Here is a 12,486-nt window from a genome sequence, read left to right as displayed (position 1 = left end):
GAGGTGTGGCCTCCCTTATGCTACTAGACAAGCTCTTTTGACCCTTCACAAATATGCTCCTTATGCCTTCGCTTTGCTAAAGAAGGTTTGTGGCCTTGATGCAAAGATTAGGGTTGGATAAGGTGCCCAAAAAAGCTTCGATCTACTTGCCAACGAGTGTAGTCTGCAGAGGACTATTAAATTAGCCTTTAGGTTTCCTTGAATCAGGGCTTGAAATCCCTCCAAGTGCCCTCGCTAGTCTTGAGAATGCCTGCAGGCTGTAGCCTTATCCCTGCAATTAGGGATAGAAAAATGTGCCCAAAAAATTGATCCTTTAGCCTCCACAAATTCGGTCTATGGTAGTTGATTTCCTTGAGATGATATGACGCCAAACTAATCTTCTTTCTGCCCTCTGTTCAAAACCTCGCTCTAAAACCATGTTGAGAAATCTAAGCCAGAGATTTAGAGTATTTATTAACTTGATTTATCTTTAATCCTTAACATTTTCTTGTGATTTATATGAAGACATTTTCATCATTATTTAGTTTTGTTCATCATCAAGACAAATGCCAATAAGAAGATCACAATACAATCACAACAACACCAAATGTAGGCTGATAGCTAGAGCCAAAACCTCTCCTTGAGAGGAAAACCCACAAAAATCTCTTCCTATAGAATCAATTCAATGACAACTTTCAAGACCTTGACCCAAGATCGAACCTTCCAAGACATGACCACGAGAACCTTGCAAAATCTGGACTGAGGAAACCCTAGGTCCTCCTACAAACTCGCACATGAGAGCAGATAAGGATGTCAAGAACAGAGATTCGCTTTCCTTACTTTCTTCATTGGCCTCCAAACAGTGTCTCTCTTCCTCCTCGTTGGATCAAACTTCTTCTCTTTTTCACTAGGATCAGAGATACCTTGAATTAGATGACGTCTTCAAGTGGGAGTGAATTCATCTTTATATAGGCTTCCTTGAGGGCGAATTAGGCCTCTTTAGGCCGACTTGAGAAGGTTGGTTGATCCATCTCTTGGAGGCTTCTAGACACAACGAATTAAAAAAAAAATTTTTCTTCTTTGTTACATGAGCCCTTCTAAGGGATAGTACATCATGACCTTGACTTTTTGACTTGCCATTAAGACCCCTAAGAGCACTCAATGGGTGTTTTGACCTAAGACAAAATAACTATATGCAAGAAACCCATTTCACACTAAATAATCTTCTTTTACAAATAATTTTCTTTTCTTTTTCTTTTTGAAAAATACATCAATTACATAAAGTCATGGCATATACAATTATGAAGATCGACACTAGTTACATTTCAACAGACTTCATGCTATCTCTTGAGCCTTGAAGGAGTAGTTGTCTCTTGAAGGTCATGCAAACAGTCTGTTCCAACAGATTCCACAACAGAGGCAGAAATTAGAATATGTGGCAACTGCAGAAGCAATAAAGGAAATTGTATGGCTTAGGAAAATACTTGAATACTTGTCAGACAAATAAGTGAGTTCTACTCCTCTTCTACATGACAATACTTTTGTAATCAAGTTGGCCAAGAAACCCAGAGTCGATGATCAAGCCAAACACATCAACAAAATGTATCATTTGATTCAATATCATGTAGAGGCAAAGACTATTCATTTAAGACAATGTTCTACAAATGAGCAAATTGCAGACATCTTCACCAAGGCCCTCAGAAGAGAAAAGTTTGAAATATTCAGAATGATGCTTGGACTCACAAATACCCCTTCAACATAGGGAGGGAATGTCAGACATAATCCTTGGGCATTTTTGTCCTACAAACTAAATTGTAAATAAATAGAAGAATGTGAAAGGGACCATTGAAATATGAAAAGAAGGGTCACCTCAATGTATATAACTGATTGAACGTAAAGGGAATTTACATCGCTTGGAGTTACTCAATTCTGGCCTAACATAAAACTTACAGAAATTGGCATCATCAGACTCAAGTTGCATGGATTCCTGGAATTTCTTTTACATGAAGTCCTATAAATTCCTGAGCTATAGAGGAACTTGCTGTCTTTTGCACATATTCGACAACAAGAAAAACTCTCACATAATTGATTGACAGCTTCAAATACATTCTTCTAACAACATGGTCAGCATGACAGGATGAGAGAATGACAAATTGTTGAAGCTAAAAAGGACACCTAGACAGGTGAACAAAATTTTCCATACATTTCCTACGATGATGAAGGTACATTGTTTTCTAGTCGCTTGTGGCGTGCTTGATTTGGACACATAAATTATGACAGTCTTCATATGATAAAAGGCAAATGGCATTTCTAATTTTCCTACAATAAACAATGTTTTAAGATTCCACTTCGAGAGCATGTACAAAGCTAGAAGTTATACACTCTGATTTCTATGGCCCCACACCTGTTACATTGGCTATTGGTAATAAATATATCATGACTTTTATTGATGACTACACCATGAGTGTTGGGTTTATTTGTTGAACATAATTCTCAAGCATTTGGAACATTTAAAAACTTTCATGTATGGATTGAAAATAAGGCACAATCTCGTATTGGCACTCTTCATACCGATGATGGAAGGGAATACAAGTACAAATGAGACAACTCACCTAAAAAGTATAAGGTGAGGCTTGCAGCAAAAAGGTTTGCAAAGAAAGAAGGCATAGACTATGAGGAGACCTTTTCCCCCATAGAAAAATGGGCTACCATTCATGTTTTGTTAGCCATGGCCGCACATAATAGGTAGAGGACTCATTACATGGATTTGAAGACAGTGTTCTCGTATGGAGATTTGAAAGAAAATGTCTACATGTCTCAACCAAAAGGATTTTCTATGAAAGGTCAAGAATGTAAAGTGTGCAAACTCATCAAGTCTTTGCATGGCCTAAAGCAAGCATCTCATGCATCATATGAAAAGCAATCTAAGCATCTATTGAAGACCAAATTGAAGCATTTTAATCTTGATGATACAACATTGTTTGTTAAGAAACTTGGCAAACCTGTTGTGCATCTCACATTATATGTAGATGATCTTTCGATACGAGGGAATAATGAATTATACATTGCATCCATAAGCAAAGGATTGAGGAAGGGTTTTGAGGATAGACATGGGACATCTTCACTAATACTTGGGTATTGAAGTAACTCAAAAGCCAAGGTATATATTCATTTCTCAAAAGAAGCATATTAGAGAGTTGTTGAATAATTTTGGCATGATTGATTGTAATCCTCCCTCTCTCCAATGGAGCAAAATTTGAGGCTTACAACAAAAAAATGGGAATGAGTTTGAGGATGCAACTAAATATAAACAACTTGTGAGAAACTTATGTACCTTAACACTACTAGACCAAATATTTCATTTGGTAGTTGGGATCCTTTCTAGGTTCATGTAGCAAAACTTGTGAAAAATATTGGTTTGTTGCAAAGGGAGTTCTAAAATATTTGAAGGGAACTCAAGATTTTGGCTCAAAAAAGGTAGAGGACTATAAATTAGTTGGACATATAGATTCATATTTTTATGGGGATAAGCATAATGGAGTATCTACATCAGGACACCTCATGAGTATTGGATCAGCAACTATCTCTTGGAGATCACACAAATAGTACATTCTAGTACATTCCACTACAAAGACAGAATATGTGGTTGTTACAGAGGCAACAAAAGAGATTGTGGCTCAAGAAGATGCTAGAGGATTTGTAGGAGAAACTGGTGAATGCTACTCACTTTTGATTGACAACACTTTTACAATCAAGTTCACCAAGAATCCTATATTCCATGATCGAACAAAGCACATCAACATGATATAACATTTGATTTGACATCATGTAGAGGCCAAGAGCATTCAATTTACACGTCATTCCACAAGTGAGCTAATTGCAAACATGTACACTGAAGCACTTAGAAGGTAAAAGTTTGAAAAGATGCTTGAACTAACAAACACCCCTTCAAAATATGGGGGAGGGGGAATGTTAGATACCTAATTTTAGGGGGGATTGGTACCTTGCAAATACTGTAATCGAGAAATGTGAAGAGACATAGGTGAATAGGAGCAGTCATTGAGCCTCAGAAACCAAAGATCATATCAATGTAGTTATATATGGCACACATTAAAAAAAATATGTGGATTTATTTAACCATGGCCTGTAAGTTGAAAAATTCAAAAATCTCACAGTCCCACTACAAATATGCCTCACAAATATTAAAAAATGAATCCAGAATCAAGATGAATCTCCACAATTGACGAGGAAATCATCGAGGGTGGTCCGAGGACAAAGCATTTGAAAAGGGGAATTCACTGTTACAAACAAAAATCATAAGAAAGAATGAAGCAAATAAATAATATCAAACAGAGTCATATAACATAGGAAGATGGGGCATAATAAATTAATAGTAATTAAAAGGAGACATAACCTTTCACAAAAAGGAATCAAGGCAACTCCTTCACATTATTTATACGGGACCCCTCATTGTAAAATCATATATGTTTTATTCATCATATTTATCATTATATTCTTATTTCTCAGTAAAAGTAATCCATTTCTCCCTTTTTATTATAAGAAACTTGGCAGGAATTATGTCCTTGTCAATCAAGATGGCTGTCTACCCATTGTAAGACTCAATAAAGGATGACCAACCTCTCCTTTTGCATGTCTCAAAGCTAAATATAGTAATATACTGAATGACTATAGTTATGAAGTTTAGCAGTCACCACCATTAACCCTACTCACTTGTCATTAAATAATAGATAAAATCACCTTGAATAACATATCACTTCCCCTTTTATTATAATAAATCTAAAGACTTTACAATGGATAAATTAAAATATGCCCCTAAGATTCATACATGCAATATTCTTCAGTGTTTTTTGTCAATATATTGTGAGCTCATTCCATCTCAACAGATTGTATACATCGTAAGTACCTGTGATGCATGTCCAAAAGGAGCAGTCACTAATGAGGGACCGGGATCATCCCGATCAGCTTGGACTGAATCCTACAACAATAAAAGTACAAAAATAGAACTAAAATATATCATTGTGATTCTCGCAATAGACAGGACAAAATCAAATAAGAGTTTGCAAGCAAATAAAAATGAATTAAATAGTCTTTTGGGCTACAAAGGGCAGTCCTATATCTAGAAATGCCAATTTATTAGTTGTTTGTATAATGATATCATACATGTGCCATAGAACATAGCAGCATTGTAAAATGCATTTATATCAATATCCATATCCTACATATACCATAACATATAAAAGCATCCTTGGAAAAATCAAGGATCAAAAAATACGCATTCAAATTAACACCAAAAGTTCCACATAACAAAAATATTGGATTCTCCTAATTTTTGGATATAACATTTTAAAATAAACAATATTCCATGAGATAATCAACCTAATCTCGTTGCATACATGAAGGAAAATATATAAAACAAGTTGTTGCCAAATGCACATAAGGGCTACAAAAATTGAATTGGATTTATGATAATCCTTGAGAAGTTGTGCTTTAGGTTATGTTAATTTTGTAAACTCTGAAATATCTTAAAATCACTACTGTCCCCATTACAGACCAAACTTTCTAGGATTTCTGCAATAAATGATTAACTTGTGTAACCAACTCAAATATCGACAAGTTGATTTTTTCATCTCTTGACCTGATTTTCCTACTATGTATATAATCAATGATAAATCATTTCTACCTTCATCTTATCATCCTCAATAATCTGGCATTTATTGAAATAATCCTATTATTAATGGTATAAATGAAAAATTGAATATAAGATAGACTAATTGACTGATACTTATCCTATCGTGTAATGGATAAATGCAGTTCAAAGTCTAACTAAGGACTATAAATCAGAGGATCAATGATTCATTGTCATATAGCTAGCTGGCAACTACTAGCAACTTTTACTTCAAGCAGGCAAGTTACAATGTGTAGTCAAGACTCCAAACTAAGACCGAGTTTTTGAGGTCAGCTTACTTTTGCATCATCATAACCCCTTGTCCCAACCATTGTAGCATGTGTGTCACCCAATGCATATGTGGCATCACAACTTGATGTTATCATCACTCTGCCCTGGCTATTTCAAACCTGAAATGAATCTGAAAATTATCAAAAGTCATTCACAAAAAGTGCGAGTTTAAAAAAAACTAAGCACAAGTTCTATCAACCCTCAAAAGATCACTCGTTTTTGTTCACATTAGGTCAGCATGGTGTTAGAGGGTAAACCTTTTTCGTTGCAAATTTATCCAAAAAGGATAGGATATGTTTATTGTTGGCTTTTGCAAACCATTTGTCATAGTTATAGAGGATTCCCCTATTGATTTGGGGTAGCATCGGATGTGCTCTAGCCACTAAAATTGGTGGGGAGGCTAAAGCAAATGAGATCTCCAAGACCCAGAAATGGTTTGGGCAAAATCGAACCAGTTTGGGAGATAAAAATAATTAATATTTTAATGGAGTTCCTAAGTCTAAACTTAGGAAAAATAAAATAATAATGGGTATTAATATAAAACTGGGTTAGAATGGTCCAAAATTCATGGATCAAGCCAAATCTAATCTTAGCCGTCGATAAGAAATTTAATCTCGGTCGTTGATCGACCAACGAGAAAAGTATAAGAGAAGGTTTGAGGGTCAGTTGCAGAACACACTAAGAGAGATCAAGAACTCAATTTTTTGGGGCAGGGTTTGCAGAGGAAATTGAGTGAGTAATCAGAGTTGCAGCTGAGGGGTAGTGAATACATAGCAGAGAGGCAAAGTTAGTCCCAGGAGAATCAGCACAGAGCCGAGAGAGGGACGCAGAGCCAGCTAGAGGCCACACAGAGGCAGCTAGGAGTTGCACAGAGCCGAGAGAGGGCCAGCGTGTGAGACCCAAAGGGTCCAGAGGTTCCAGGGGCTGACGCAGAGGCTCCATAAGCTGAGGCAGACCCCAGAGAGGCTGACAGTGGGACAGAAAGGCTAACGCAGGGCCTAGAGGCAGTGCTGGGAGCATTTCGTGGGACAAACTAAGAGCTGGAGAGCTAGATAGGGTGAGGCAGTCCCTATGAGAATGATGCAGAGCAGCAGAAGCTGCATTGTTGCTGTGGGATCGTTCATCTGGTGTTTTAGCCGTAATATCTGTCTCCGACTAAGAGGTACTATTGCCGAGGGCATTCTCTGTTTGGTGAGCCATTTCTGGCACCCAAATTGTATTTTGAAACTGCATAATAATAAAACTCCCGCATTGGGTTTTTCCAAGGACATTAGTCCAAAAACAACGGTGTCACTTGTGAGTGTGTTTATTTTCAGTTGATGATCTGTATGTGTTGATACTGTACATGTATTTATTTTCAGTGTTTACATGGTAAATAACTTGTTAAGTAATTGAACAAGTAGGAAGAAATAAATCAGATAGTACAGGAAGAATTTCTAACGGGTTAAACTTAGAAATTCCAACATGGTATCAGAGCATGGTCGCAGATCACAGGATAACTGAAGGCATCAGCCTAGCAGAGCAGTAGCAACAGAAAACAGTTGTCCTACGAGACAGAAGTTGTTCCTAGCAGAAAACAGCAAGGAAGGGGTGACGCAGAGTGCCTACGTCATCAATTTGAGCTAGGAGGAGGATCAACGCAGTGGCAAAGAGGAGCAGACCTGACCTACGCAGTGCCCGGTCATCTTTCTCAGCCAGGAAGGATTGACGTTGTGGCCAAGAGGTGCAGATTTTGCCAGTGCCAGGATTGCACAAAGCCTAAAGGCTCAGTTCTTCAAGTTGTTGAGGTATAGGGGGCTACGGATAATTTGCGGAGCGACGCTGGAGGGGTACCGTGGTCAAAACAGTACCTAACAGGGCAAGACCAAGGAGGAGGGATTTCCAGAAAGGAAATCGAGACTCAGAGGGAGTCAAAACGAGGACTTCCAGGAGGGAAGTAAAGAGACTCAGAGTTGGAAGATCAACACCAAGATGGCAGTGAATGGGCTGAGAGATCAGGATAGACTGGACGGAGCTTCCAACCTCGTAGTCTAGAAGCCCAGGATCTTGTCCATTCTAGACAGGTATCGCATCAAGCACTTTGCCTTGAAAACGATACCGATCCCAGTTGACCCAGCTGAAAATGAGAAGTACGAGGAGTCAATGGCTAGGGCAAAGTGCATCATCCTTGATGGGATCAAGGATCATGTGGTGTCGCATATTGCTGAGAAGGAAACGGCAAATGAGATATGGGAGGCCCTGAAGAAATTGTACCAGCATACTTCCATGCAGAGGAAGATGTTACTTGACAATCAGTTGCGGTCATACCAGATGCAGAAGGGAGAGCAAATAGATGTCTTCCTCGGTGGATTGAAGGAGATCTGTGATCAGCTAACTTCCATAGGGGCCACGTCGAATCAGGAACTGATGATGAGGACTGCATTGAACGCAGTCTCAGAGGAATGGGAGGTATTTGTCCAGAGCATACTAGGCAGGTCGAGCCTTTCAGATTGAGAGGAATTGTGGGTGGTTCTTCGTCAAGAAGAGATCAGACGGGTGACCAAGGCGGGGAGTAACGAAAAAGGGGTCAGAATCAAGGAGGAAGAAGAAGATGCGGCTCTCGCATCTGTGGGAAAGCTGGAGAAAAGAAAGAAGAAGGACCTCTCCAAGGTCAAGTGTGCTTCCATTGTGGGGAACTAGGTCACTATGTGAACCAGTGTCCAAGGAAGAAGAGTATGGGAGAGTCTTCTGAGACCAAGGTAGTGCCAGCGAGGACAGAGAAAGAAGTGGAGACAGATGACAATTGTGCCATGAGTGCTCATGCACCACTTGAGAGGAAGTGGGGAGAGATCGAGCTGTAGTCAGACGGACTACAGACGATGAGGGGCAGGATCCTTGAGGTACCCAACCTCTTGGATTATACCTTGCTACGGGAGCCCCAAAGAGAAGTAGCTAGACTGGCGGATGTCGATAGAGAAAATGCGGATGGAATGATAGAAGGTGCTACAGTGCAGGAGTCTCGGGACAGCGTGAGGCTATAGTGCGAGATGCATGCAGCAGCGCAGAGGTCAGTAGAAGGAGCACTTGTCAGTGACAGAGGGAGCTTCAGCATCGGGAGTGTTTCTAGCCAGACAGAGATGTCAGAGTTGGGAGGACTAGTTACTTCTCAATAACTGAGTTGCAGTGCAGCGGTTAGCAGTGGCAATGCTATGGGCAGCACAATGCAGCATGATGAGAGCAGATGCAGCAGTGGCAGGGCCATGCGCAACAGCACGAATGTAGAGGAAGTTGTCATACACATGCAGCAGTGCCAGTGGCAAAGCCATGGGCAACAGTACAAGATGCAGCAGTGGCAGTGGCAGAGCCATAGGCAACAGTACAGGATGCAGCAGTGCAGAGGATGTTGGGCAAGGAGGCCTAGCATCAGCACAGGGACCGATGCTGGATGATCAGGATGATACTCAATGAGGAGTTGTTAAAATTAGCAACTAGGGCCGAACTCCATGTGGGTCACCTTATTTATGGCTGCTGACATTTCTATTAGATTCCTCTCGACGAGAGGTGTAGGATTGATCTAAAGATCATCCGATTCCAATAAGTATTTATGAAGATATGAATTTACTTTGATTATGGACAAATTGTCAAGTTGACCAGCAAATTATGTAGGCTCAGAGGCCCAACAGTCATGTCTATTCAACCTCAACGTTTTGCATATAAATACAAGGAGTTTTTTCCTCATTTGCACACTTCACTCTCACACTCATCTCTCTCTCTCTCCTGCACAGAAAGAGTCTCTCTCTCTTTCTCACACGTGTGGATGAAAAGGAAGTCTTCCTAGGGCAAAAAATGACGCAGAAACAGGACATCAAGCATCTTTGACCAACGTTGACCAGCATTGACCCTCAAAGGAGTGTGGTTTGAGTGTGGTTGCCTCTCCTAGGCAAGCCACAATTTTTGGCACAAAAATCGAGGTGATATGACCTCTGGTTTCACTGGTATTAACTGCCCTAGTTTAGGGCTACAGTTGACTTCAGAAATCTGCACTTTGACTGAACTTTTGGCGTTGTTCTAGGGCTGTTTCTTAAGGCTGTTCGAAAACAATTTGACCAGAAATTGACCAAGCATTTTAAAGGTCAATTTCAGCTAGTTTGACCAAGTTTGACTTTGCTAATCTAGGGTTTGTTGTTCCTGATATAAAATTACAGAATTCAGATTTTGTACTATTTCTCTCTGCTGAACTGTTGAAGATAAAAGAAGAGGTGATCAAAGGGTTTCCCCAAATTGGGGTTTGTCCCTGGCTAGCCGCCACATCTTGTGTCTCTTGTCTTGGCTTGTTTTCGGTTGATCATTTAATGTTCTATCTGCACTTTACTTAATGTATATGTGATTGCTAATCTGCGATTAATAAAAGAAAAATAAGTAAATTGCACTAAGCATAGAACATAACATAATTTAACAGGAGTATTACTAGAGCACAGCCCTCGCTAAGAGGGAGTATTGATTTGGGGTAGCATCGGATGTGCTCTAACCACAAAAATTGGTGGAGAGGCTAAAGCACATGAGATCTCCAAGACCCAGAAATGGTTTGGGCAGAATCTAACCGGTTTGGGAGATATTAAAATAATTAATATTTTTAATGGAGTTCCTAAGTCTAAACTTAGGAAAAATAAAATATTAATGGGTATTAATATAAAATTGGGTTAGAATGGTCCAAAACAATGTTGCACGAAGCGGCCCCCCCGGTTCCAAGCCCCGAAGCGCGTCCCGTAAGGAAGCGCCTAGGAAGCTTGGCCGGAAGCGCACTGCAGAAATTCGGAAGCACCGCTTCCGAATTTTTTGCCGCTTCCAGGCCTCCAAAGCGCGCTTCGTATTGCGCTTCGGAGGAGGAAGCATACGCTTCCGTACACTTCCGAAAGAGGTCGCGCGCAAGGCAAAAAATCATTTTTTTTTAACTTAGCATAAAGGGGGTGGGTTAGGGTGAGGATAGAGTGAGGTTGAGGTGAGGAATGAAGAGAATAAAGCCCCCATACATTCCTCATTTTCTCACTTTGAGTTTATGAGAGTTGGAGAAGAGAAGAGAGGAGAAGAGAGGAGAGCTTGGAGGAGTGAAATAGGAGGAGCTTGGAGCAAGAGCTTGGAGGACTTCATCTACAAGAGCTAAAGAGGTAAGTTCAAACCCCAAACTCCCTTATTTTTTTGACAATCTTTTTGTATTTTTCTCCTCCCTCTCCTACTCTTTCCCATTGTTTCTACTTGCTCCTTTACTTACAGGTTGTCCACCACCTATATCCATATTCCAAGATGGTGTTCTTTTGGCTTCTAGGTATCATTCCACTCTTGGTTTTAATGATGGCAAAGGGGAATAGGAATAGAAGGGAAGAAACACAAGAGGACAGTGGTCCCAATATGAGTGACCCAATGTATGATGAGGAGGAAGGGTTTGAAGAGGAAGGGGATGAACCTGAAGGGGGCACTGAAACACAAGATGGGAAAGCTACATTAACACCCTTGTGGAACTATGTGACCAAACTTGATGGGGGAAAGGGTGGTGGATCTTATAGATTTGTGTGCCCTCATGGTTGTCATGGAGGAAAACCATATTGTGGTTCATATACTCGTGTGAGGAGGCATCTTTAAAAGAATGTTGAATGAATTAATTCACATGGAGCGAACAGCTCAATGATAATACAAAGATATTTACAATAATAGAAACATCAGGTTTCTATGTAGAATATCGAACAAACAATTTCATCTAAGAAACTGCTAAAAGAATAAGAATAGAAACATCTAAAAGACTGAGCATTACTAAATAGAGATATAGAGATATATTCTAATACCCTCCCTTAATGCTCAATCTATTTACAACACCAATAGACCCGCGAAATTTTACAAATTTATCAGGACCAAGAGGTTTGGTAAAAATATCGGCGGGCTGCTCTGTGGTGGGAACATAGTGCAACTGAACTGAGCCGTCTTCAACCAGCTGTCGAATGTAGTGGCAGTGAGTTTCCACATGCTTTGTTCGTTCATGAAAGACAGGATTCTTGGCAAGTTTGAGCACTCCCTGATTATCACAAAACAAAGAAGTAGGCCCTGTCTGAAAAACATGCATATCTGCAAGCATACGACGAAGCCAAACTGCCTCACAGGCGGCCTTAACAGCTCCCCGATACTCTGCTTCTGTTGAGGAGAGAGCCACTACCTGTTGCTTCTTACTAGTCCAAGTAACAGCTCCAGATCCTAGACTAAACACATACCCAGCTGTAGATTTACGGTCATCAACCGAACCGGCCCAGTCAGAGTCAGTGTAGCCACTGAGAATAGGAGTGGAGCTGTGAGTATATAAGAGGCCATAATCAGAAGTACCACGCACATATCGTAGCACCCGCTTTGCTGCTATCCAATGATCAGCTTTAGGAGCTGACATAAAGCGAGAAATGTAGCTTACTGCAAAACTGATGTCAGGTCTGGTAGCAGTAAGATAGATGAGACTGCCCACTAATTGCCTGAATAAAGTTTCATCCACAAGAGGAGAGGATGACTGTGCTGAA

At 40.1% G+C, this 12,486-nt stretch overlaps 1 protein-coding gene across 2 annotated transcripts in view; it reads right to left on the bottom strand.

The window, feature by feature from the left end:
* Nucleotides 1–12,486, bottom strand: part of LOC149218277 (ubiquitin interaction motif-containing protein) — a 245,371-nt gene that overhangs the window by 56,828 nt on the left and 176,057 nt on the right. The window contains exon 6 of one of the 2 annotated variants that reach the window (XM_089383886.1): nucleotides 4,904–4,975. The exons of the other annotated variant lie outside the window; for it this stretch is intronic. Coding sequence (XP_089240012.1) covers nucleotides 4,904–4,975 — 72 coding nt within the window. The remainder of the gene's footprint in view (nucleotides 1–4,903; nucleotides 4,976–12,486) is intronic. 2 annotated transcript variants of the gene reach the window in all.

This window comes from Pinus tabuliformis, chromosome Q (genome assembly GCF_031772625.1).
Source record: "Pinus tabuliformis cultivar Carrire ecotype Pingquan chromosome Q, CPIR1, whole genome shotgun sequence".
Classification (NCBI taxonomy): domain Eukaryota; kingdom Viridiplantae; phylum Streptophyta; class Pinopsida; order Pinales; family Pinaceae; genus Pinus; species Pinus tabuliformis.
The sequence above is the reverse complement of the archived record's forward strand: the minus strand, read 5'-3'. Positions and strand labels throughout refer to the sequence as shown.